Source organism: Sycon ciliatum, chromosome 2, assembly GCF_964019385.1.
Source record: "Sycon ciliatum chromosome 2, ocSycCili1.1, whole genome shotgun sequence".
NCBI classification, from domain to species: domain Eukaryota; kingdom Metazoa; phylum Porifera; class Calcarea; order Leucosolenida; family Sycettidae; genus Sycon; species Sycon ciliatum.
This window is the reverse complement of record NC_088644.1, coordinates 17957455-17982448: the sequence shown is the minus strand read 5'-3', so window position 1 is coordinate 17982448 and position 24994 is coordinate 17957455. Positions and strand designations below refer to the sequence as shown.

At 45.4% G+C, this 24994-nt stretch overlaps 2 protein-coding genes across 3 annotated transcripts in view; one reads left to right on the top strand and one right to left on the bottom strand.

Annotated features, from left to right (window-relative positions):
• The window catches only part of LOC135809025 (codanin-1-like), a 51392-nt gene extending 41995 nt beyond the window's left edge, over positions 1-9397 (top strand). For both annotated transcript variants that reach the window (XM_065322284.1, XM_065322283.1), the window contains exons 29-34: positions 317-462; positions 1745-1793; positions 2799-2993; positions 3525-3604; positions 7635-7695; positions 8994-9397. In XM_065322284.1, coding sequence (XP_065178356.1) covers positions 317-462; positions 1745-1793; positions 2799-2993; positions 3525-3604; positions 7635-7695; positions 8994-9073 — 611 coding nt within the window. In that variant the 3' untranslated portion in view covers positions 9074-9397. The remainder of the gene's footprint in view (positions 1-316; positions 463-1744; positions 1794-2798; positions 2994-3524; positions 3605-7634; positions 7696-8993) is intronic.
• Positions 9398-17517: 8120 nt separating this feature from the next.
• The window catches only part of LOC135809024 (mucin-12-like), a 51971-nt gene continuing 44494 nt past the window's right edge, over positions 17518-24994 (bottom strand). The window contains exons 36-38 of the mRNA XM_065322282.1: positions 22279-22447; positions 21028-21092; positions 17518-18220 (exon numbers count right to left, since the gene is read on the bottom strand). Coding sequence (XP_065178354.1) covers positions 18079-18220; positions 21028-21092; positions 22279-22447 — 376 coding nt within the window. The 3' untranslated portion in view covers positions 17518-18078. The remainder of the gene's footprint in view (positions 18221-21027; positions 21093-22278; positions 22448-24994) is intronic.

Below are 24994 nucleotides of genomic sequence, written 5' to 3'. Positions count from 1 at the left end.
TTGAAAACTGTTGTGGAGCTCTCCACCCTCATCTGTAAGACTTTTTTTGTTTTTATATTGATGACAAAGTCATTCACCACCCGAACAGTTTCTTGGCTACACATATTTTGAACACAGTACTGGAAGAACAGTCGGAGAGGCCGAGAGCCGAGAGCCGAGAAACCGTTTTGGGTGCTGTATGATTTCGTCAGCAAGATTGAGTGGCTACAGTGGAGACTGAACACCCTTTTGAGCACTAGTCTTTATGGTGAAAATTTCCTTCTCTCACACGCTTGCACTCTTGCTCTCATGCTCACTGTCATCTTCTCCTGTTCAGAGATGTCACAACGAACAGTAAGAAGTCTGTTGGAAAGAGCAAGGCACAACGCTGTGACAACTGTTGGTCCAGCGCTGAATGAACTTCAAGCGGATGAAGTATCAGATGCGTCATGGTCTTATCGCCCTGTTGATGATACTCTCAAGGTTTGTTCTGGCTACTATCCTGTTTTGTGTGTATACACCGAAATGCGCACACACGCACGCACACACACACACACACACACACACACGCACTTTTATACATATACACACGCGAGCGCGTTTGTACCCCGGTTCCTATATACTTTGCACGTTTCAAATGGCATTTGGATCGTTTGATCACGCTTAGTTCTATCCATTCTGGAGTTCCCAACGATGCATACTAGACTAGTATACTATTTGATCATAGAACTGCTGTCATTGTCAGAGTACACAGAATTATGAATTTGTCTGTCGGTGTAGAATGCATTCTGTGAATCATCTTTCGATGACACGTCGTTCTGCGATCTGTCATTTTGTGAACTTGTTTTGGGTGAACAGTCGGTATCTCTGCAGGGCGCAACTCATGTTCACTCGATCAGATTTCATTGAGCAGCACTGTAGCTCATGTTTATTATACACCAGTGGTAGAGAGTTCAGTTCCGGTCACTGAAAAGCGAAAAGTGCAGTCACAGCTCGCCTGTACAAAGTGAATGGGCGCGTCGTGACTGCAGTTTGAGATGCAGTTCGAGGCCCGAATATCTTCTTCCGCGGCCTTTTCGGCCTTGTCAATGCTATTTTTAGGTAGCTGAGGTCATTACCTTTCCAATGGTGCCACACATGCCATGCTTCCAAAAATAATGCCTCCACGCTTGGCGCGGATGCACTTCGAAGTACTAATTTCGACCAGATCCGTACTCGGCCCCGCGAGGAACACCCGATTTTCGTGTTAAGCGGCCTCGAATTAGCCTAAACCAAGAGGATTCTAGAACATTGAGGCTCGCGCTTTATCTCGGTTGAAGGAAGATGATCACAGAAACCAGCCCACGGCGATTTCCTGGTGGTAGACGAAAAAAATCGAGTGAACTGCGCGCACACTGTAGAAGCAGTGACGGTGAAAACGTGTGACTTGTGCAAGTAGGCGCACACGGCATGCATGCACACTGCATGCATGCACACATCCTGTATCGCCATGTATGCACCAGATAGTGCAGTGCTGGACGGAAACCACACGGCTCACATACATACTTGCATTTACTTCTGTGACTACTTTCTCCCCCGTTTTCCGATCTTCAGTCGACTATAACTCTAGATTGCCTTGGAATTTTGGGTTCAAATTTTCACAGGTTGTTTCTCACATCTTCCCGGTTTAGAAAAACTAGCGTTTTATGCGAAACTCACGAATTTGGTTTTTCGATTGAAGTCCCTACCAGTGGATTTGATGTGCTTCTTCCATGTGGTTGTGCAGGTCTTGAGCAGGCGAATCGAGGCAGCGGCGTACAAGTCTGTTCTAAATGGTGGGTAATGGTGGGTACAAACACTGCCTTAGCTTACAGTGTGTCACTTGCAACTGTCAAACGGATGCTCATAAACATGAGCGTGCGCGCACACACGCACACACGCACACACACACACACACACACACACACACACACACACACACACACACACACACACACACTTCCTGGTTCACTGCCAAAACAGGTCACGTGGGTCTCCCCGGGAGAGGGAGAGAGATTCAAAAGGGATCATGGAAAGATATCTATTGAAGCGGACCTAACGGCTGACCCCCTGATGTCCTTTTTCTCTTGTTGGACTTGGAAATGGAGGACAAGGTGCAGAAAATGGATTGACAGCATGAATGTATGCGTCCCAGGATCCGACTGCATGCCATTTACCCCTGCCCCTAGTGAAGGTAATACTTGGTACTACAAGTGTGGGTTGCTTGATCAGAGTTGATCTGATATAGGCTTCACTTGCACCCTTGATTAAAGAGTTAATTTAGCCAGAAGCAGTCTATCGGTCAACACTTTACAGGTATGTATACGTCGAACTGTAAGATATTAGTTCTGTATTTCCGTCAGTCATAGGGATTGAAAAGGGAGCTAGTCTGTAGAAAAATAGCCTGGTATCACCAGGACTTGAACAAGGGACCTTCGCTTGAGGCCAGCGATGCTCTAACCACTAAGCTATTAGAGAGGTTAAGATGCACGTTATTTCCGACGTGACGCGCAATTTCACGTCAAATTTGGCGTAAAACTCCACATTTCGACGTGAGCAGCAGGTCACTCGCGTTGATTTTTCGACGTGCGAGCAAATAACGCGAGCTGAACTTTCACGTCACGTCGGAAATAACGTGCATCTTAACCTCTCTAGTGTGTAGTTGTCATCTACAAGTATTAGCAGTGGCAGTTCCACATTTTCTTTTTATAATGCAGTTTTCCTCGCAGCTTTGTTCATGCTTGTTTGTGTTCTGGTGTGTGCTGGCACATGTGCTCCTCCTGTCCGTCCTGTCTGTGCAGTTGTTCACCTGTCCCGTCTTGCACAAACTATCGGTGAAATTGAGTTAGTTCTCCGGTCATGTTTGGCTAGAAACCCAGAAGAAGCAGAGGATGGTACGAAACAAGATTGCCGTCCACCTGAAATGCACGCAGTATTGAAAGACAAGCGACTTTCTTCAATAGCACTTTATTCTTGTGAGATGGCTAGCGCTTGTGGTAAGTTACAATGTAGAGGTTTCTTTTTTACACGGGTACATGTCGAGTCTTTATCCTAAATAGCGTCCACTCCAGGATCAGGAAAATGCCGTGTACACTGCTACCCACGGTTGTGTATTATCCAGTGCAAGTTGTGCACAATCTGCAGTATTATGTATCACTAGGCATCTTGTTATCCACACCCAATCTGTGCAATCTTATTTAGTTCATAGGGGGAGGGCGAATTTACAGAAAAATTTCTGAAAAATTTCTGTATTAAAATTCGCTAATATCAAACACTGGAATCTCGTTGTTAGGAAAATGGCACTTTGTTCTAGAATGTTATTGTTTTGATATGTGCTGAGCAACCACATTCATGAGCAAGGGACAAGTCATACTTCAGAAGTGAGTCTAAATGTGAGGGGGGAGGGGAAGGGGGGGGGGGGGTAAAAAGTACTAAAAGCGACCACAAACGATCACAGCCCAACATTTTGTATGCACGTATGTATGGTCTATTCATCATGTTGTGGATCATTTATTGTTCTTGTGCAGCGAATTATCACATACCAATGTGCGAGCAAGGCTGCCAGGCATCCACGGACAGTTTATCAGAGTGTCGCCAGCTTAGTAAGGTAAACATTCTGTTGAAATACACTGGGAATTGACATTGGTGTACTGCAGCCTTGACTCCTTTGCCATTCTGCGACTGCACACACAGAAACATGGTGCTATGCCCCAGCTGACTCTGTATACTGTGTGTTGGCCATTAACAGTCCAATCCATTCATGCCAATACTGTAAGTTACTAGAGGCTATGGACCAGCTGATCGGGTCATAGCAGTGTGTGTCTGATCAGGTTATAGCAGTGTGTATCTGATCAGGTCATAGCAGTGTGTGTCTGATCAGGTTATAGCAGTGTGTGTCTGATCAGGTCATAGCAGTGTGTATCTGATCAGGTCATAGCAGTGTGTGTCTGATCAGGTTATAGCAGTGTGTATCTGATCAGGTCATAGCAGTGTGTGTCTGATCAGGTTATAGCAGTGTGTATCTGATCAGGTCATAGCAGTGTGTATCTGATCAGGTCATAGCAGTGTGTGTCTGATCAGGTTATAGCAGTGTGTGTCTGATCAGGTCATAGCAGTGTGTATCTGATCAGGTCATAGCAGTGCTGTACTGCAGGTCAGAGAACAGCTGATCATGCTGTTCAAGACGATCAATTGCGAGTGGTTAGCAGGGACTCGGAGCATCAGTGGAGACAACACTGACAAATGGAACATAACAACTGGGCTGCCTGCTCCAATCACTGTTGGGGTTTGGATAATTTATACACACTGGCAGATTCCATTGCTGGTGTGGGCCACGCAGGGTTAGCTCGTTGCGGCGTCGATAGCAATCGCATGCTAACACACTGTATAAGCAGAATTATTTGTCTGGAATTTATTTTCGTCTTTTTCATCCAACGCGTTTTTGTACTAAATTAAATGCCGGGCAACTTATAAAAGCTGGACTAATTGATATTACTAATATCGATTTGTCCAGCTTTTCCATACACTCTTTTGGCCCATGGACTTCAACTTCACTAACTCCCTTTCTTTGGAGTTGGATGGAATTATTGACCAACTGCAATTTATTTCTGTATTAGTATGGCTTAGCCCTACTGTAGAGGGTTGGTACGGCCCCAGGTCGGCTGCAGGACGGATTTATTTCTCCATGCCACAGGAAGATGCATCTCTATCTCTGTGCGGCATTACATCTGCTTGTTTGAGCTACACATAACGCCAGCAGCTAAAGATACATGTTAGTGTATACAGTTAGCACAGTAGTCCTCTGTCCTCACAGGACACGACGAACAGTCTAGGAGGGAGAGACTCTAGCGAGGGTAGTATACCGTATTAGTACTTCCGCACACAATTGATCATCCACTGGACTACCGTGAAAGTCCGTAAATAAGTACCTGCCCGAAATAAATACCCCCTTCATTCTTTTGACTCTGTCTGTTGAAGTGTCAAGTCAAGCCCGATAAACATACTGCCCGAAATAAGTACCGGTACGGTGCACACATGCAGCAAGTAGCATGTACATCGACATGAAAATGACTTCTCCACTACACACAAGTCAGGTCCGAAAGTTAGTTCGTGCCCGAAAGTCAGTACCTGCCCGAAAGTTAGTACGGGTGTGGTCACTAAATTCGAAAGTAAATACGTACCTATTTACGGTATCTGTGAAAGCTAGAATTGTTAAAACCAGGTACGGCTATGGCCGTACCAGTGCGCCGGCCCTGCAATGGTAATGGTCAATGGTAAATGGTCAATGATTGGCCCATATGTTGTAGTCTTTTGGACGCTGAGTCGACTGGTTTTGGTCCGAAAAGGCTGCGATGTAGCGTTCCTCCTTTATTCCCAATCGAACATGGTTGAACAAGCGGTCACGTGCTCCTGCGTACACCAGTCACCTGGTCACCGTGCCTGCAGGGTACAACTTACTAGCCTGTTTGACCTTTTTTGGGTGCAGTCCTGTCACTCGAGTTGAACCTTGGTGTGAAAGTTGTCGCCTGCTGGCGTGGTGACCAGGTGATTTGTGCACCCAGGAGCACGTGACCACTTGTTCAACCATGTTCGATTGGGAATAAAGGAGGAACGCTGCATCGCAGCCTTTTCGGATCAAAACCAGTCGACTCAGCGTCCAAAAGACTACAACATATGGGCCAATCGCGGTCATCCGTGCTTTTATAAGAAAGAAATGGCACTTTTAGTGACATTTTGCGTACAAATCCCCATCTAGTAGGGCGCAGTCACCCAGTTTCGGTGGAAGTGCGCGAGTTCGATTGGGATTCAAGTAGGAAGGGAGCGTCTCAGCTTTCTCGGACCAAGACCATTCGACTCAGCACCCCGAAGACTACAACTGGTGAAATTTTAATTTTTGCCTTAACTTCCCCTTTAAAAGCTATAATTATGTACACTGGCACGTTGTTAACATGTTCTTTTCTTCGCGAACTGAAAACTCCATGCTCGCGTGCTTCCGTTTAGTACAGCATCATGCGTAAATCAGGAAATTTCCTGATGTATTCAGACGTAGCAGATTACCAGTACAGTCAAATCTGCCGTTAGCGACCTCTACTGTAGGCGACCATCTACAGTTAGCGACCGATTTTCCGTGCACCGACGGTTTCACGTACTAATTGATCTGTCCAGAGCGACCATCTGCTGTGCGCGACCAGCGACCGCGATTTCATGCACGGTGGCTGCATTCAAATCTGCTGTAAGCGACCGCGACCCACGTTCAGTCAGGTGCGAAACTGTACTTGCCAGTGTGCTGTCAACTTCAAGGTGTGAAATGCGCTGTCTTGCAAGTGCGCCCCTATATATTCTATTGAATATCCAATAAAATGATATCAAAAATCATATTTTTCTCGTCGATTTAAGTACATGGAAGTATAATTATATGCATGCCCGGTATGCCGGATTTACCATACATCTGCCGTAAGAGACCGTTTTTTCTTGCACCAAGGGGCGGTCGCTTACGACAGATTTGACTGTACAGTCTGTATCGGCTATAGAGTGACCGGATATAAGAATATATCGGCTACAGTGATATTGGTACGAAATATCAAAAGCAAAACGTATTTTATCCAGTACCAGGGAATTTTCTAGAACCGCCCCAACCGGTTTTCGACCGGTTGAAATTGTTGGCGACCGGTTGAATAGTTACAAATCAGTTCCAACCGCCCGTACCTTTCTGTGGATGAATGGAGCTGCTTATATCTTTGCTACACTCCAGCACCAAGAAATCTGTTAAATTGCTGTCGAGTGCCATATTTGGGTTGTATTTTGAAAAAAATTCCGGGGGACCCCCGACTCTTCATTGGACCGTAACCGGTTGGAAATTCGTCCTAGAATATACCCTGACTGTACAAATATCACTATAACCAATATTATCGGATGTAATGATATATCGGATATTATGATGGCAACAAAGAATCAAAACATGCATAACACACTATATTATTATCGGCTATAGTGATAACTTTAAAATACATGTAGCAATAATATCAAAGGCCCTATTTTTTTACTTTCTTCACGTTGCTTATTTTGATAGTGACACATGTACATAACAGAATTATTTATGGAAATGCGGGCACTGTCAACTATGCAGCATGCTCATTATTTTGTCAAAACACCATGCTGGAAGTATTTCCTTGCCTTTCATGTGTCGATCGAAAAAAATCTATCGTATCGCATATAGTGTTGCATTGGTTATACCGTAAAGTACCGCCAGAGCGCCCCGTCTCGCAAGAGCGCCCCACCTTGATTTTACAGCCAGAGAAAGGAAAATCGTATGGCAGAGTGCAACGAAGTTTGTACGATGTGAGAATCTTAGTGTACTAAGGTCACGCTTGGCAGGTTTTGTGTGGAGCTTGTGTCCGCTCGAAGGTTCGAATAGACTGCAAAACGTGCGATATATGTACAAGGTTCATGTCGTATGACCTACAGACAGCAGACCACCTCCACGAAAGGATGAGATGGCGGGGCGCTCTGGCGGTACTTTACGGTAGTGATAAAAATCACGGAAATCAAAAGGGTACGCTATAGCCGATACAGACTGTAGTTTGGGTTGAACGAGAGTTGGATTTACAAATGTCTTTATGTTCTTATCTACACTGCAGGTATGTGATGTATTTAAGCAGCTGCAGTCATCCCTATCCAGCCTGTGGATATTCTTGAAAGGTTAGTATCGTTTTTTACTTCTATGTTTCTCGTCACCCGCGCGCATGCGATTCAGGAGTCTGGAAGAAAGAGAGAAAAAACCTGTGCTGCACTGTGGGGACCAGATGCACATGTGCACCCTGCCTGGCCTGCGCGACACATGGTGCGAGGTTGCTGCATGCAGTTTTTGTTGTGCAATCTAGGAGTTGTGCAAATCTTGCGGTGTACATTGGGCTGAATTTGCGTTAGAAAGTGTGGGGTTGAACTTTATAGGTCACAGGCGACAATCTCGTATTTTTACTTTGACGTTTGCTCGCGGTGCTCTTGTGTAACATCACATGCACATGTACCACACCGGAATAGTACTACGAGCATTACACGACGTGCAGAGTGCTTGCAAGGCTGCATGCATGCCGAATGCGCCAGTCCGTGGATCATACGAGCAACGCTTTCAAGTACACTGAAGACAAAGGGATTTTCAGCAAGACCAAGACATTTCGTACCTTCTAGATTTTCATTCTGATGTACATACATTCATCATCTTATCACACAACTTCGTCAACAAAATCCAGTTGCACCGGTTTAGAAGTGAAGGCAGGCTCTTACAATATTATGTCTTTCTTTCTGCTCCCATGTGCATGGCATTGTGTTTGATGTACGCAACTAAGCTGCATCTTTCTACTCTTTTTTCCTTTGAGTGGACCTTGAACAGAATCCATACAATAGATTCTACATACATGTAGCTAAATGGCTGCTCATGGTCATAGGCCGCTCATTCCCTGTCATTCTACGTAGCCGTAAATCACTCAAATTTGCTCATGTGCGACGTTTCAAGCCATTGCCTCGAATGTTTATTCGAGGTTCAGTGACACTCATTGTGAATTGAGCTTTGAGGGATTGAGCGTAGTGAAATGGATGGCTCATCGCAGTCCCATTCATTGGTTTTGTGTACAATACCTTCAGTACATTTATAGTATGCGCGGGAAATGCGTTAACCTGAAGTATGAAATGCTCTCTCGCATGCCTTACTGTGGTGCACTGATCTGAGCGTGACAAACGAACACACTAGCTGGGGCTCGACATGCACTCATCAATCTGCTGCAGTGAGCATTCATTGCAATGATCAAAATGAGGTTCGTATTTACAAAACAGTTAGATGGCAGTGGAGGACTCGGGTTGTCTGAGACAGACTGACTACAGGCCAACCAAGCTTTCTCAATTATACCCACTATTTCATTTTTCGATCCAGGTTACAAGAGTAAGCACGAACGACTGTTGATCAGATATGCTGTATTTTGCTTTTGTCCTTTCTTTTACAGAAGGTTTGAATCTTCTGCTACCCCCTAGACAACTGCAAGCTGACGATTTGCAAGTTTTGGAGCGATGTTTTTCTTACTGATACTTTGAAGTAATACTATTTAAATCAGAGCACCTTGTGAACATGATGCAATGGCCTGTCTTCCATTGCACTCTGCTGTACAATCTGCTTTGCCACCATATTCAAGACTGTAGAGTTAGTTGCCGAGCGCATTATTCTCCTGGTAATCAATTTTGGCTAGGTTATTTTGCAAAGTCCTTTCTTTTAAGAAAATAAAACGAATACTTGGTTTAAAAAATCTAGCTAATGAACATCCTGGAAGTACTTGACTTTTTTGAGTCCTGATGGTGTACTGGTGGAGACATTTTATTTTTGTGTGATAAAAGATTTTTATAGAAACCTGAAGTTATTGAAGTTGTGATGGTGCCCGAGTCACATTATCTTGTAAAGCTGTGTTCATAACTGGCGCATTACACGAATTAGGTCCTCACCACGATCGATGTGCCATGGTCCAAATTCACTTTGGACAGAGTTTCTAGCGCTCCGACAGGAGCATGTGCGGCCATTTTGACAATTGACAAAATTGCACGTATGCAATGCACTGGACATAATCTTGCATTTTGCACCATTACTTTGCCTTACAAAGACCTCATCTCAACAATTGTTTCAATAAAACTCTCAACCAAAAGCACTTTGCAGCGCGATTTCTTGGGTCCTACCGGTAGGACGGCATGCAAGCTATCATTATACTCAGGTGCGCTATACTCCGGCAAATGCGGTAACAAAATATAAGTGACAAAGCTTTTTTAAAAGTGTCACTCCCTATGTGGGAGCTTGTGTTTACTTTTCTGGTACATGTATCTGGAAAAATCGCAGAGAATTTGCTTAAGTTTTTGGTAAAGTTGCAAGTACATGTAGATTGACCAATTTACCGGTTTGCCAACCAGAAAACTGCTTTTTCATAGTCAAAAGAAAATTTACATCATGAAATATAGGGACTTCAGACCTCTAGTAACGTGCCTAAGAAGAGTTTTTTTGTCTGGAGTCTGTCCCTGCTAGAATTTGCGGAAAAATTCTCGAAAACGTGCGCAAGCAATTGCGGCAGAAAACAACAAGATATGCGGCGAAAAGTGCGGAACTTGCCAGGAATCCACGGAATTATTAGAAGAAAATTGCGGATTTGGGCCAAATCACGAAATTTGTTGCATCCATGGAATCTCTATTTGTGCGATAGATCTATTCGGGAGTAGTAAGAGTCGTAGTGTGCAAACAATCAACATAATCATGGAAAGCACTGCGTGAAACGTGCATAGAGATGTGAAAAAAGTACAGAAAACAAAACGCTGGAAATCGCGTGTTTTGCACAAAATCACGGGTTTGGGCTAAAAACACGAAATTTTTTGCATTCATGGAATCGCAATTTCCTGGAGGGACAACGGAGTGCGCTCACCTTCCCCTTTCTTACGTTATTTCAGAATCTAGAGGCTGTTGGTTTGCACCTCGAACACACACACACTGTATGGATGCAGGACCAATATCCTGCTTATAATCGTCGGTGTTGGACAAAACGGATAACTTGAAAACAAATGGTCCTCTGCATGAAGATGCGAGCATTTTGATATACATGTGTTGTAGGTACACAGCGGCTCGCCTCTCGCCAATAAAGCTCCTTATACCAATGAAAACTAATGGAAGCACACACCAGGCTTGTTGTTACTCTGTACTGGCTGTCGTGGAGCGATAGCAATATGTTAATTTCAGAACTCAAGAGTGAATTTGACATGCACTCTAAAACCTTTCCGGTTTGGAGCCACCTCTAATTTGACGCGAAAAATTGGGCAACTTGGAGACAATGGGCCAACACAAGGGAGTGGCTCAGTTCGATTCTCATGATGCCTGGCCAACCATAGGATTCGTCCTAGTTCATACTAATGGAAAGTTCGCCTTATCAGTGTTCGTCCCAACGCGGTTTGACTGTATTTGTATAATTAGAATGTCCGGATAACTCGGATATTGAGCCAATAAATATAATTAAAATAGAGGAAATCACATGGAAACGAGTTACGAAGCAACTATCCACGACTGTAACAAGGTTATAAGCAGTCAGAAACTGCGATAACAGGGCACAAAACTGACATGTTACTGAGACTTTCCGACTGCTTATTATCTTGTTAGTCGTGGATAGTTGCTTCATAACTCGTTTCCATGTGATTTCATCTGGATAATTAGAAGTTTTTCCCTAGAATTTTGGGGTTTGACTTATCAGGATTTCACCTGCACCCCCGAAATGGGTGTATTTTCTCTGGCGATCAAATGGGAAATTGGCTACTTATGCATAGGAACAACCTAGCAACATTCATTTTCGCCCAAATCAGGTGACATTTAGTACACAGCCGGCCTCTTATCCTTACCTTGAGTAGACGGCAGATGCACGCTTTGGCGAAAATACCCCTCTTCTTCACACTGGCTTTCGTCATTGCCGACAAGGACGGCAAGTACCAACACGTGTGGTCTTCCAGGGAGCTTGTGAATGAAATCCATAAGATGTTGTTGATGGGAGCTGGGATCATGCTGATCATGGTTAGGCCTTGCCGAAATCGGCTGGCATAATTTTTAGCAGAGAAAAGGAAGTTTTCCGAAAATAGCATAATCTGCTTTATTGCCACAAATTGGCGTACGTTGGAATAAATTAGCAGAAATTGGAAAATTGGCATCAACCAGGATGATTATGGAATTGGCTCAGCAACACAACATTTGAATGATTTGATAAACCCGCACCCTGGCACTCTTCCTTGCAATACAATAGCACTTGACAATGAAGAAAAAGAGCATAATCACACATAACCATAGTTGTCTTTTTAGCAGAATTCTGTTAAAAAATGGAAATGCTATAAGTATATTCTGCTTAAAAAATTGCCCATTTTGGCGCACGCACGCACACAAATACACAATTCGGACGTGCCTTGTGTCAAGGTATACATTACCCAATGTCAAAACACTGCAATACATACATTGAGTTTTACCCAATGCTGTGGGATTGTGAGATGTGTACATGTACGAGTATATGAATGTGTAGAATAACGCCACAGACAAAACGGCAGACATCAACAAAAAACAAAATGGCCATAGGTCTTCAAATTTAAAGCACATGCTATAGACGAAATGCCGGTGAGAAGTATTCTACTAAGACGATGGCGACACACCCTGCCAAATCCAGGTCCTGGAACCAATAGGAAGGCATCCAATACAAGCAAGCTTCTGGGGACATGGTATAAACAATGCCAATTGCAGCAGCTTTTTTGCGTTCGTCAGGCGAAATTACTGGTCAGTCGGCGACACGCATTTTTCACAAAAATTTGCGTTTCACCTGCTGGGAGAGTATGCGTGTACTCGAGTCTCATCCTGAGCACGTTTTTTTCTTCTTTTTTTCAGCTCCAGTATACTGTAAGACATGTTATTATAACGAGTCGCAATTTAACGATTGTCCAAAATTCATAGGTTAACGAGAAGATATGTTAACGATCTTCCAGTATTCTGCCATATCCACACACAGCATATATGAAGCAGTACGGCCTCAACGGATCTTATTATAACGAAGAAATGTCATCCGTTAAAACGTTAGATTTGCTTCCTCGTTATATATACATGTCTTACAGTAGCTGTATTTTTCATTGCAAAGCCGTCCTCGATTGTTGTGTTCGTTGTTCAAACGAAGTGGACATTCAATCATGAAGGCAGAAGACATAGGAGCCTGATTGGAGTTTCTCGTGGCATAGGACGGCCACACAGAGACACTTTGGGATTTTCTGAATATAAAATACCGTACGCACGATGCTGAGGTCAATTTGTGCGATATCAAATTGTTTGTGATCTACCACATCGAGCAGAACGGGATCCAAACACAAGCTTACCGACGGTTAGGCTGCCGACATGACTGGACAAATGATCCCTGGCTTCACCAAACACCAGAAGTCGGACACCATGTCCTTTGCCGCGACGTCCATCTCCAAAAAGAACTCCATCTTCGTCGTGAAAAGGCTTGAAATACTCAATATTCAACCGAGATTCGCGGTCTCACCCTTTCTCAGATCGAATCATTTTTTGTTGTAGCAGTTGCAGGGCAGATCCCCGCCACTACTTCAACAGGCGATGGCTCCAAAGCATGCCTGGAACAAGCCATATCGAGGTTGCAAGCCACTCCTCTCAGCAAAAAAATTCGAAGAAATTCGAAATATCAATGGTGGAAGATACACTATGAAGAGAATTTCAAAAAGTATGTTTCGCGGAGCGATCGCTCAACCTACGTCATTCAAACTTTGCAGGATGGTTCAGACATACATGCTAGGCATGGAACCACAGGCGATGATGCCATAGCTGACACACAGAGTAACACACACAGCAGATTCGTGTGCACAGATACTAAATTAGTGGACGTCGTCATCTTCTTCCCGCTGATCTCGAATGTACTATGACGTGCTATTTCGCCTGACGTTGTTTATCTCACCTCCCCATTGCCCACCCATATTGGTCACATTCCAACACTCTCAATAAATGTGACTGAAGAAAAGTTGTGATAGCACAAAAACCTCTTGAAGCAGGGGAGCTTTGAGGAACATGCTGTAATGTTCTACAGACTGAAAGTGAGAAGTGATCCACCCAGTAACTAACACAGTGGACACTGGCGGTGGCATCCACCAGCCAGAGCCAGGTTTCTGGAGCTAATAGATAGCAACCCACTATAAGCAAGCGTCCGGGAACATGGAATAAGCAATGCCAATTGCAGCCTTTTGCTGTTTGCTTATCTCATATCCACATAGCCCACCTATATTGATCACACTCCCACAAACTTGGGCAGCAGACTCAAGGAAATAAATGCACCCAATGACGTTATTGGAATAAAAACAACAATAATATTACATGTTCTGGCATTGTGGATCAGCATACATGTACAACACACATACAGACACACACGCACGTACACAAACACACACACACACACACACACACACACACACACACACACACACACACACATACAGACACACACACACATACACACGTACACACACACAAAGGTGAAAACTAAGGACTCGGCGGGAATATCTTATCAATGTTCCATATTTCCACAAGACCAAGACGGTCTTCCGCCGAAAACAATCCAACAGCTGTCGTAAGCATACATACCTCGGGCAGAGAGAGAAAGAGAGCAATCAGTCGGACGAAGACCAAGCCCATTACAGGATATGGAAAGGTCATGGAGGATTGACACCGAGAACGATACTTGTGCCGCCATCAGCTGTGCACTAGCTGCCTGGTGACCATCCTAGGCCGCAGAGTTAAAACTTCAAGCGCCAGTGCGCATGTGCACGCACGCACACACACGCATGCACACACACAATGACACAGATGACCAGGTCATGCTTCACTGCATAGTATACGCACGGCAGAAGGCAAAGAAGTTGATCCCTGGAACACTACATACCACTACCAGCTACCTACCTTCCCACAATCACGGTGATCTCCTCGCAAGCATGGCCGAGAGTGTGAGATTGCAGTTCTGCATTCTAAAATACCCTCCCATAACCAAGCAGTCATGGGAGGAAGCAAAGGAAACAGTGTAGGTGAGAGCAACAAATACACCGTTCTTCCTCCTCCTCCTCATCGAAAACCCATCATGGCCAGCGACAATTTTTGGAATTAATTTCTTTAGAGGTATCAAAAGTATGAATGCCGCAGACTGCAAAATTCAGATTAATGGAGTGCACTGCCTTCTTCTAGACAAGAATTTTAGTGGGGATAACATTAAATAAAATTTAATGTTAGTGGATAAGTCGTCAGTCATTACTCTTCTTGAAAGTTAGCAGTAGCGAGCTCACTGATAAGCACTCGGTGACCAACTTGCATCATAATTATTAGTTCAACTAGTTACAAGAGAGACATTGGAAGCTTCAACTGGTCATTAATTTATTCAACGTGGTATTTTGAGCTTTCAGGATTACAAGTCACTGAAGTAGTAATTATCACAACACTCATCATACTCGTATCGTGTACTGAACAGTAGTTTAGCAATCGGTTAGCCTTGGGGGGTACTTAGTAATCACCAAATGAAGAAAAGCAGTAAAAGGAAAGCATAAAATGATAGAGAAGCAAACATTTATATACTGGACATCAGGAGTTATGTGCAAACCACATGCATATCCCCCTGTTCGTCCCCTCCGTCGCCCCCGGCGTTTCCGGAACTGAGACAGTGCCAGGCTTTTGAAATCCATCGCCGCCCATCACCTATCAGGTATAAGAAGCTATTGGTAACATAGCTCACGTTCTGAGCCATATTACACACAATTTATACGCCCTTCAACCAATAATAGAACGGCAACAAACTGAAAACTTGGGCCACGGTTCCTAAACAGTACGTCGCGTTAAGTGCGTTCCCGGCTCAACATGGCCGCAGAGAGATGAAGAAGAAATGCAACTAGGCAAATAGAGTCCGGGAAGAATCTTCCAGCGTTGGATGTATTGCGCTCCAACGGCGATGACAGCCAGCCGTGACGATCATCGGATGAGACCATGAGACGACAGAGGGATATACTCGTACAGAGAGCACCGCTTGCATCTTCTCATAATGCAGCTTGTGCGTCATGATATTATGCTAATGCGGGCAGAGTTACATGATTGCATCACACAGCCTCGAAAGCCGCATCAACTGCTTTCGGTGCAACACGCTAAGTTCCCTACAATTTACAAAAGCACAGCGAACATATCCCCATCATAGGTAGTCTTGCAGATGTATAAAAGGAGGCGCCATCGCCTGTTTGTGTTGCGACAAAATTCAACAACAACAACCTCACGAGAGAATCCACAAACAACATGTTCCTAGGGTAGGTAGCCTGGGAGCTCGTAAGAGAAAAACAAACAGTACATTCATGTAGAACCATTATCATAAACTGATGGATAAGCATTCTATGCTCCGCAAGTGCTGGTCGACAACAGTACAACCATGACAACAGTACAACCATGACAACAGTACAACCATGACAACAGTACAACCATGACAACTACATGTACAATACATTGTAAAACCGTAATCACAACAAAGGCCGTCAACCATGGAGCTCACCTCGTGAAAAGAACAGGAAAAAGGAACGTACCGGTACTACATTGTAGTCCACCTGGTACACGCACCAGGGAGTCGTCTCCTTCTTTCCCGCCGTACTGCGCATGCGCAACTTCCAAGCTCCTTTACTTCGAAGAAATAAGGACAAGAAGAGAAATGTGACTCATTAGTACTCCAAAATGTAATCCCTCCGGTGAAGAAGATGCTATGCTTGAACCGTAGTAATATAAAGAGCGATACTCGAGAAAGTCAACAAATTCCTCCGACAGGGAATGCACAAACAAGGTGATGAAGATGGATAGCAATGTTTACCTTGCTTGCCGTGCTCATTTCGCTATGAAGCCTGCGCAGGAGTCACTGGACTATTCCAAAATCTGCCGCTCATCTGCATTCCATCGTTACTCAGCATAATTATAACTACATGCACTACCATCTGTTTTCTACGTTTAGGATTCTCCTGGAAGAAAGTAAAATAATGGAGAAGAAGGCCATAACGTGCTCCCTACCAGTTCAAACAACAACGACGAGTGAGAAGGCGATGAATTGCAAATGCATACCCTTGCGAACCGATGCAGCAGCTGCAAAGTGCAATGCTAGCGCTCTGGGAAAGGTGACAATGCCCTCTGCACCTTTCACGCCTCCGAACCCTCGACGCACAGGTAACCATGGTAACGCAGCGATTTCAACCACTGAACTACTTACTTGCAACCTCTCAACCCTCTCTTGTTGTCTGTTACCTGCCAGCAGACAGACAAACACTCGAACACTCCACAGCTGCTAGTGGTGCTAACTGCTGGGTCGGTCAAGCGTACCGGTACTGGTAAACATACTGCCCTGAACGTCGAGGGTTCCGGAGCTGTGAGAGGTTCACTCGGTTCTGAGGCAAAACACATTACGTAGATCTGCTAGACTGTCAGTCCAGGAAGATAGCTTATCACCCTGCCAGTTACGAGCTACAGTTCGTGTCGTCGCTGCGTTCCTTGTGCGCCGTATACAGGTTACTGGTATATGTCTAGTCTGCGACGTGTCTGGTGGCATATTGGCTTATTGCCTTGCTGCATGTAGTGCTTCAAGCCTTCGTGTAAAGTAATTAGTTGTGTGTGAACCAGGCACACTGCCACGGCACTGGTGTCTAATACCTGCCAGCAGATAGGCAGCAGATAGGCAAACTCTCGACCAAGCCATCGTTGTTGCTTCGTGTGCCAATGTACTAAAAAGTTAGCTCCGGTTACTAAATTCATAATTATTATGAATTAATTTAGTAACCGGAGCTAACTAACTTCTTGGCTCAGCCAATCAGAGTTCTTCGGGCTGTGCAAGGTCTGTGACTTCCCACCACTACCAGGGAGTCCTGAAAACCCATGACTCCTTGCTTCTCACCAACAACTCGTTCAAAAAGCAATGGAGGAGGCAAGTGAGAAAATAGTCTAGAAACCGTTCACCACAACTCTAATTTAAAAAAAGCAATGGTGGAGCGACGTGGAAAATAGTGGAGAAGCCGTGCCATGGATGATAAATTGATAAGGGGTACGTCATATTATTATTTGTCGTTTTTGTAAATCAGATGCATGTAACTAGTAGAACTGCTCTATATCTATAATATCTATACATTGTACTATAGCTTGCACTATACAACAACACAGGCAGGACAGAAACGGTTCAAAGTAGGCACTGTACTTTTAAAAAAAACACAAGCCAGCCGGTAAGGAAATCCATCAGTCAAGTGTCTGCCGACAGCAAACAATCCTCACCATCATCAACGTAAACAAAGCAGGATGACCTTTAACTTCAACGTACAGCATGTATCACAATAATATCATGTCACGCATTCTATACGGGCGATAGTTTTTTTGCACTATTGCATGCACATGCCGACCAATGCAGTTAAAAAAAAAAGGTGAAATTAGCATGGTTCGTTGAAAGAGATATATTGTTAGGTTCAAGTGTGTCCGGAGTAAATTGTTTATTGTGTTCAGTGTGGCGAGCAGCAGCTACCTTCGAGCTGTACAGTCAGGGTATGGTTGAGTGCAGGTATGGATAGGCACAGAACACCTTCATGGTAGCCTGCACTCGAAGGTTGATAGTGAACGGGTAGGCGTACACAACTTCTGGCCCTGGTGACAATAGAACACAGCAGTAGAAATGAAAACAGGTGAGGAAAAAAAGCATGGACTCTTCTACACCTTGCACACCCTCTGGGCTTCTCTTACAGGAAACGACAACAGATCAAGACTTGCACCAGGTCAGTCTTCAATTTGCATAGCTGATGAGGCCACGAGAGCTAGTATCGCCTTCACATAGCTGATGAGGCCATGAGAGCTAGCTTAGTATTGCATTCGCATAGCTGATGAGGCCATGGGAGCTAGTGCGGCCTCGGCAGCTACGAAGAACCAATATATACAAAAAATAACTTTAAAAATAAGCATAGCAAAAGTACACACGCACGCGCGAGCGCACACATACACACACACTTGATACCTGGCCCCCGAACACTACAGTTGACGACATGTGGTCAATTTGGCACTACAAACTCTTGGCGATCCTCGACAAGCATGCTCCTCTCCAGTGTTCTACTGCCAAGTGGAAGCAGCTACCACCCTGGTCGGACTGGCACCTCTTCCAGCTCACCCAGCGCAAGAATCGGCTGCATAGGCGGTGGCGGGGAGACAAGGTAAACGCTGCGCTCCACACTGCATTCAAGCGCGCCCGTGCGGAAGCTAGAAATGCATACCGACAGAAGCGAAACGCTTACTTCCAGGGACAATGTACAGCAAACGCAGGAAACACCAAGAAGCTTTGGCGTACCATTAACAAAGTCACCTGTAGAGACCGTCCCCATGTAGAACCCTCTTGTACGATCGAAGATGTCGCCTCAGCCTTCCACAAGGTGGTTACTGATGACTGTCGACCGCAAACGTTGTCTGCTCCCCTCGGGCCTCCACCCCGCACTTCCCTCCCCAAGTTCTCACATGTCAGTATCGGTGCTGTTGAACGGCTACTCCAGCAAGTTAATCCCGCGAAGGCAACAGGCAGCGATGGCGTACCAGGGGCAGTCCTCAAACTCTGCTCTGACGTCTTGGCGCCGTCTGTCACTAGCCTGTTCAATGCCTCGCTGTCGTGCGGACATGTGCCTTCGGCGTTCAAGCTAGCTAATGTCATCCCACTGCATAAATCTGGTGATCCATCGCTGCCAACTAACTTCCGCCCTGTATCCCTTCTACCCATACTCTCCAAGCTGCTAGAGAAGTTGGTTCAGAAGGAGCTCATCACCTTCCTGGACATAACAGCACCGTTACCAACAACCCAGTTTGCGTTCAGGCGTGGCCACTCTACCGAAGACGCATTAGTCCTTATGTCAAACCGCATCCTAACAGCCAAGGACCAGGGCCTGTTCACAGGTGTATGCCTGTTAGACATCTCCAAAGCCTTCGATAAAGTCCAACATGTCAAGCTATTGCAGGATCTCCACAGTGTTGGGGTGTCCGGTTCTGCCTTGGACTGGTTCGCCAGCTACCTATCCGGTCGCACTCAACGTGTCTGTCTGGGGTCGCGGACTAGCTCTATATCAGTTTGCACGAGTGGTGTCCCCCAAGGTTCGGTGCTGGGCCCCATTCTGTTCAGCCTTTACACCCGCGAGGTCCCCGCTATAGTTGGCCAGTCCGAGTCAGTTCAATTCGCTGACGACATTGCGCTCGCGTGCAGCCGGCGAACAGCACAGGAGGTATCCGATGTCGTATCTGCTTCGGTTTCAATCCTTGCAGACTGGCTGAAGGATCGAGGCCTGATCCTCAATGCTGGCAAGAGCCAAGTAGTGCCAATTCCTGCCGGCCGTCAGCACACAGCTGATCTACAGGTCGTCTGCCATGCCACTTCACTGCCTAGTGTGCTAAGTGCTCGTTATCTTGACGCCACAATCGATTCCGGCATGTCCTGGCACGCCCACATTGCCAAATGTTCTGCACGCGTGTCGCAGAAGATCGGAGCACTCTGGCGAATGCGCCGCTGCCTGAATCACCAGTCACGCATGACCTACTTTAGATCGCTGATCATGTCTGACCTGCTGTATGCTTCAAACGCGTACTCTAGCTCACTGCAAAGAAGGTACCTCGACCGTCTACAGGTCCTGCAGAACAGTGGGGCTCGTGCTATCTTTGGCCGCCCTCCGTGGTCGTCTGCCCGCGACCTGCTGGAGCGCATGGCAGTGTTCCGTGTGGCAGAAGTCTTCAATCAGAAGCTAGCATACCTGGTGTGGCGCTGTCGTTATGCACTGGCAAGTCCAGAGTTGCAAGCCCTGCTAACCCCCGCTGCACCCGGCCCTACTCGGCTCCAATCTGCCATGGGCATGTGCGTGCCAGTTTCCCATTCAGTTGCGGGGTGGGGGCGCTTTGCTTGCAAGGGTGCTGTATTATGGAATGCCCTCCCCAGCGACATCCGTGCAATCCATCACGCTCGGCAGTTTCGCACGCAGGTAATCCCCTATACCTGTGCCCTGTAGATGCTGAAGACAAGCGAAATCTTCTGTTTTTCTGTTTTCTTTCTGTTGTACCCGATCTCCCTCTGACTCTACGCTGAAGCATTTTTAAATTCTCATTCTCATTATAATTTTCATATTCGCTTTCATGTTATTGGGTTCTATGCCCGTTTAAATTTGCGAATCAAAATAAATACAAACAAACAAAACAACACACACACACACACACACACACACACACACACACACACACACACACACACACACACACACACACACACACACACACACACACACACACACACACACACACACACACACACACACACACACACACACACACACACACACACACACACACACACACACACACACACACACACACACACACACACACACACACACACACACACACACACAATGAAGAAATCAGCCAATATTGTTACCAACCTTAAAGTGAACTGGCGATGACTTGATCTGACTGTGAATGGACTGTCCACAGAAGTGACACACAGCTAAACATACAGAAAGCAAAAACAATAATTGCTCAAGACAACAAATCATACTACACTACATCACAAGAACTCAACCGTGTTCAGAGATAACACTTCAGATGTGATTCATTTCTACTTTGCTCCCTATAACTGTGCCACCCCTATACCCCACACTTCCCCCTCCACACATTTCCAGCACTCTCACGCAGACCGGGAAGTATCAACTTTCCATCCACTTCTGCTATCAGCACACACCACATTACAGTCCACGCTAGGAAACCAAAGGTGATGGCTTTCCCGTTTATCCCCTCCTTTTCCCTACTTGCGACCCCAACTACCCGAACACCAGCTACCTGAAGATCGGCCAGAGTGTGAAACTCGGAGCTGTAACTTAAATTTCCCTCTCTCCATACTGTGTGTAGTTCTCTGATAAGATTTCTGTGCATCATGCGAATTGCCCAAAGACGACAGGGACCAAAATCCTTCCTCCCTAAACGAACCAATATCTTCTCTAAATATAATATTAGGCCGCACCGAAAAAGTCCTTTGTTTCGGGTAACCCGGCCGACCGATGTTTTGAGCCCCAACCGATTTTTTTAATACATGCATAATACGGATGTACATGTACGTACGCGCAGTTCGCGATGTTCCAGGCCCAAAGCTCTTCCTTCCTGGCTCTGGCTAGACATGTCGGTCCTTTGTTTGGAGTTGACTCGATCGAGTCGGATTTGTTGCAGGGTGGTTGTAGTTGCCAAGTGTAACGTTTTCGACACTATATGTTTTAGTTTAGAAACTTTAGTGGCTGTGATTCTGCCCGCAGTTGACATGTACATAGCATTGTATGCCTGCTTTTATAATATCGACCACACATTTTGTATCTGGGCTGTGTGCTGTACAGATGTGCGTACCAGATCAGGCATCAGGGATCAGGCATGCATAAAATAATTATATCAGCAAAAAAAAAGAAAGCCGACCGACCGACCGACCGGTATTTTCTGCCCATGTTACCCGAAACAAGAGACTTGTTCAGTGCGGTCTTACATTGATATTTTTGGACGACCCCAATAAAGACAAAATGTTGAAACCCCTGGAGTTGTCTACTAACGAGGGTGGACCTGTACTTCTAAATGTGCTGTAGTGGTGGTGTGGAGTATTTATACTAGGGGCAGTATGCGTAGTCTGGTGCAAGTTCTTAGTTCTCACTTACTTCATGCGCATGGTGGGCACGGTTACTGATGGATGCCTTCAGCACTGAAGAGGTGCTCAGTGACTCAACAGAGAATTTGAGAATTTCTATGTCAGCTGAGACCTGGCTGGATCCAGTCTTGGTGAATTTCTTATCTCGATGACCTGGGGTTGAAACCTTGCTAGCTCCCCTGCGCAAACATAGCAGGAAACATGCAATGAACCAGGGCAAAGGAGCAGTTTGCTTCAGCGAGACGAAAGTACTTTTCAAAAGATCATCAGTCAACTACAGAAGGAGTATCACAAGCACTGCTGACGATGCTGAACACATAAGCACCATTAAATACAGGCTACAGACAGCATAGTATTCCAATTTGTGTACGATACGGTAGATGACTTATGAGGCGAACGATAATGCAATCAATGCATTGAGCTCACGATTTTGACTCGTCTTGGCTGAGCACTCTTTCTGGTTTGCATGAAAGCTACAGTAGCTAAGCTAATGGATGTGCCTTATTGCAAAGCTTGCTATACTTCTTTTATTGCAAAGCTTGCTTAGTTGCTATACTTCTCGAAGTTACCAGATACCAGGTACTCTGACTTTGACGCCTTGAGCCAATTTCAAAACAATTTGCTGTTCACTAGTCTTCATCACAATTGACTCTTTGGCCAGTCACTCTGACCTTTGCTGAAAGGACCTAACAAGGTCAATACAGCTAGCTGTCTGGGAATTGTGTGACCCGTTTTAAAAATACCGTGAAAGCAATTAAAAAAAAACAAGTTTCCTGTCTGCATTAACTTGAATAACCCTTATCCGAGTGGCCAGTCAAAAATCGATGGCTATCCGTCGATGACTTTAACAAGCTGGAACTCGCTCATTTTGATCGAATCTGCACTATTTTAGTGTCAAAAGAAGCAGGAAAGACCCACCATTCATTTGCAAAAAAAAACAGAGCGTGTTAGCATGTTCCAAAAAGAAGGTATAAGTCTCTGAAGGAGGTCTGTTTTCACACCGCGTACGAAAAACAAGTTTCCACACGGTGCAACTTTGGCAATGATTATCTTGCCCTCCTAAAACTTTGCCTGGAGGCTTCCCTGATGGCAAGTACATTAAAAATGAGTTGGCATGAAAGTACAAATTTAAGACTACAAATAGTCCACATGTCGATGAGGCGTACTTCTCTTCAAAAAATGGACTTGGAGATGGATTTTTGTTGCTCTTACAAATGAAGGCTAGAAACTGTTTCTAGAGAACTCCTCATGGCTCAAGCTTTCCAAAAAGCCTAAGAGTGCCAATTTCACCAAACTGAAACTAATGTTATCATCAAAATGGGTCGCGGCGTCTCGCTGGGACTGAGAATTTGTCCACTTTGTCTGTCGGATAAGAGTTAAAAAATATTAATGAGCACTACAAGAGCCAGGAGAAATGTAAGTGACCACTACAATAGCCGCACAATAGCCACCAGGAGAAATAGAACAAAGCTAGCGAAGCTAGGGCGTGCCTAATACTTGGTCCGGCTCATCGCAATTGTCGCTTATCTCCCACGCACCTTTTGACGGGTAAAACCCAGTCCGATCACGATATCTAACTTACTTTTGCTTGGGAGGTTGTGATGGCAAGATCAAAGGAGGCACCAAAGAAAAATGATCGCGACTAGCACTTTGAATCGCGATGTGTTCGACTTTTTGGGGAAGTGGGAATCTGGCCATTCACTGTCTGTGTTGCCAAAAGCCAAGCGCGCAGCGACCCGAAGACCGGAACTGTGGCAGGGGCAACTGACATCCTGGAGAGCGTGACAGGCACGCGTGCACGGCAGAGGAGTACGAGCCGCATGAGCGTCATGCTGAAGAAGAAAGGTGTTTTGATGCGATGCGCCCGGCCGACAGTTGTTGTTCCTTGCTTGGTGGACCTAGCAGCAGCGTTACAAGAGTCGTGGTCAGCGTATTCAGCGGAGCGTATGACAGCTGTCTGGAGAGGCCTGTAATGCTGTATGCCTCGAAGGCTTTGTTGAAACGCCCTGTGGAGACACACAGGTCACACTGCCCACGGTTCCTTCAAGCACCGAAGTGACAGCCACAGCTGTTCCTTTCCCATTGCTGCCATACGACAGCCTGAGTGAGAAAGCAAGAGATACTCCGTCTACGCCAGCAGCTAGACACCAGCAAATGTCAGCTCATGTTACATGTAACGGCGCGGCAGCTCGAGTGATGCAGAGTTGAATGAACTCTGGACCTGTAAGAGTGTGAGTGCAAGAACGCGCTCCTTCGCGGATTTATTTCGTGCATTTTGCTTACCTTGCTTCCTTTCTTCGACTCGCTTCACCTGATTCCATTGCTGAATTTTTTTCTTGTGGCGGAGAGTATTTGTGTATCATGCTTCCTCACTATGCCTAATGGAAATTTCACAGAGCGGTAAAAAAAACTCCTGTTCTTAGTGGCGATAGATAAGCGACAATTGCGATGAGCCGGACCAAGTACAATAGGAGACAGGTGAAGTAGGGCTGTAGTCAGTTTGAAGTGCGGGTAGATTGGGTACGCTCACACATCCGCATTACTCCACACACGGAGTACAGTATTACACCAGTAATTTTAGCCTATTGCCATTATTTACACAGTGCTAGCTGTTCTGGCCATCTAGGCCTCATCAGCACAGCCATTATTTCCTCAATTGTTGCTCAGGACCTGAACAGGTGCCTACTCTACAGTGGCAGAACAATGAAAAAGCTGCCATGCTAACA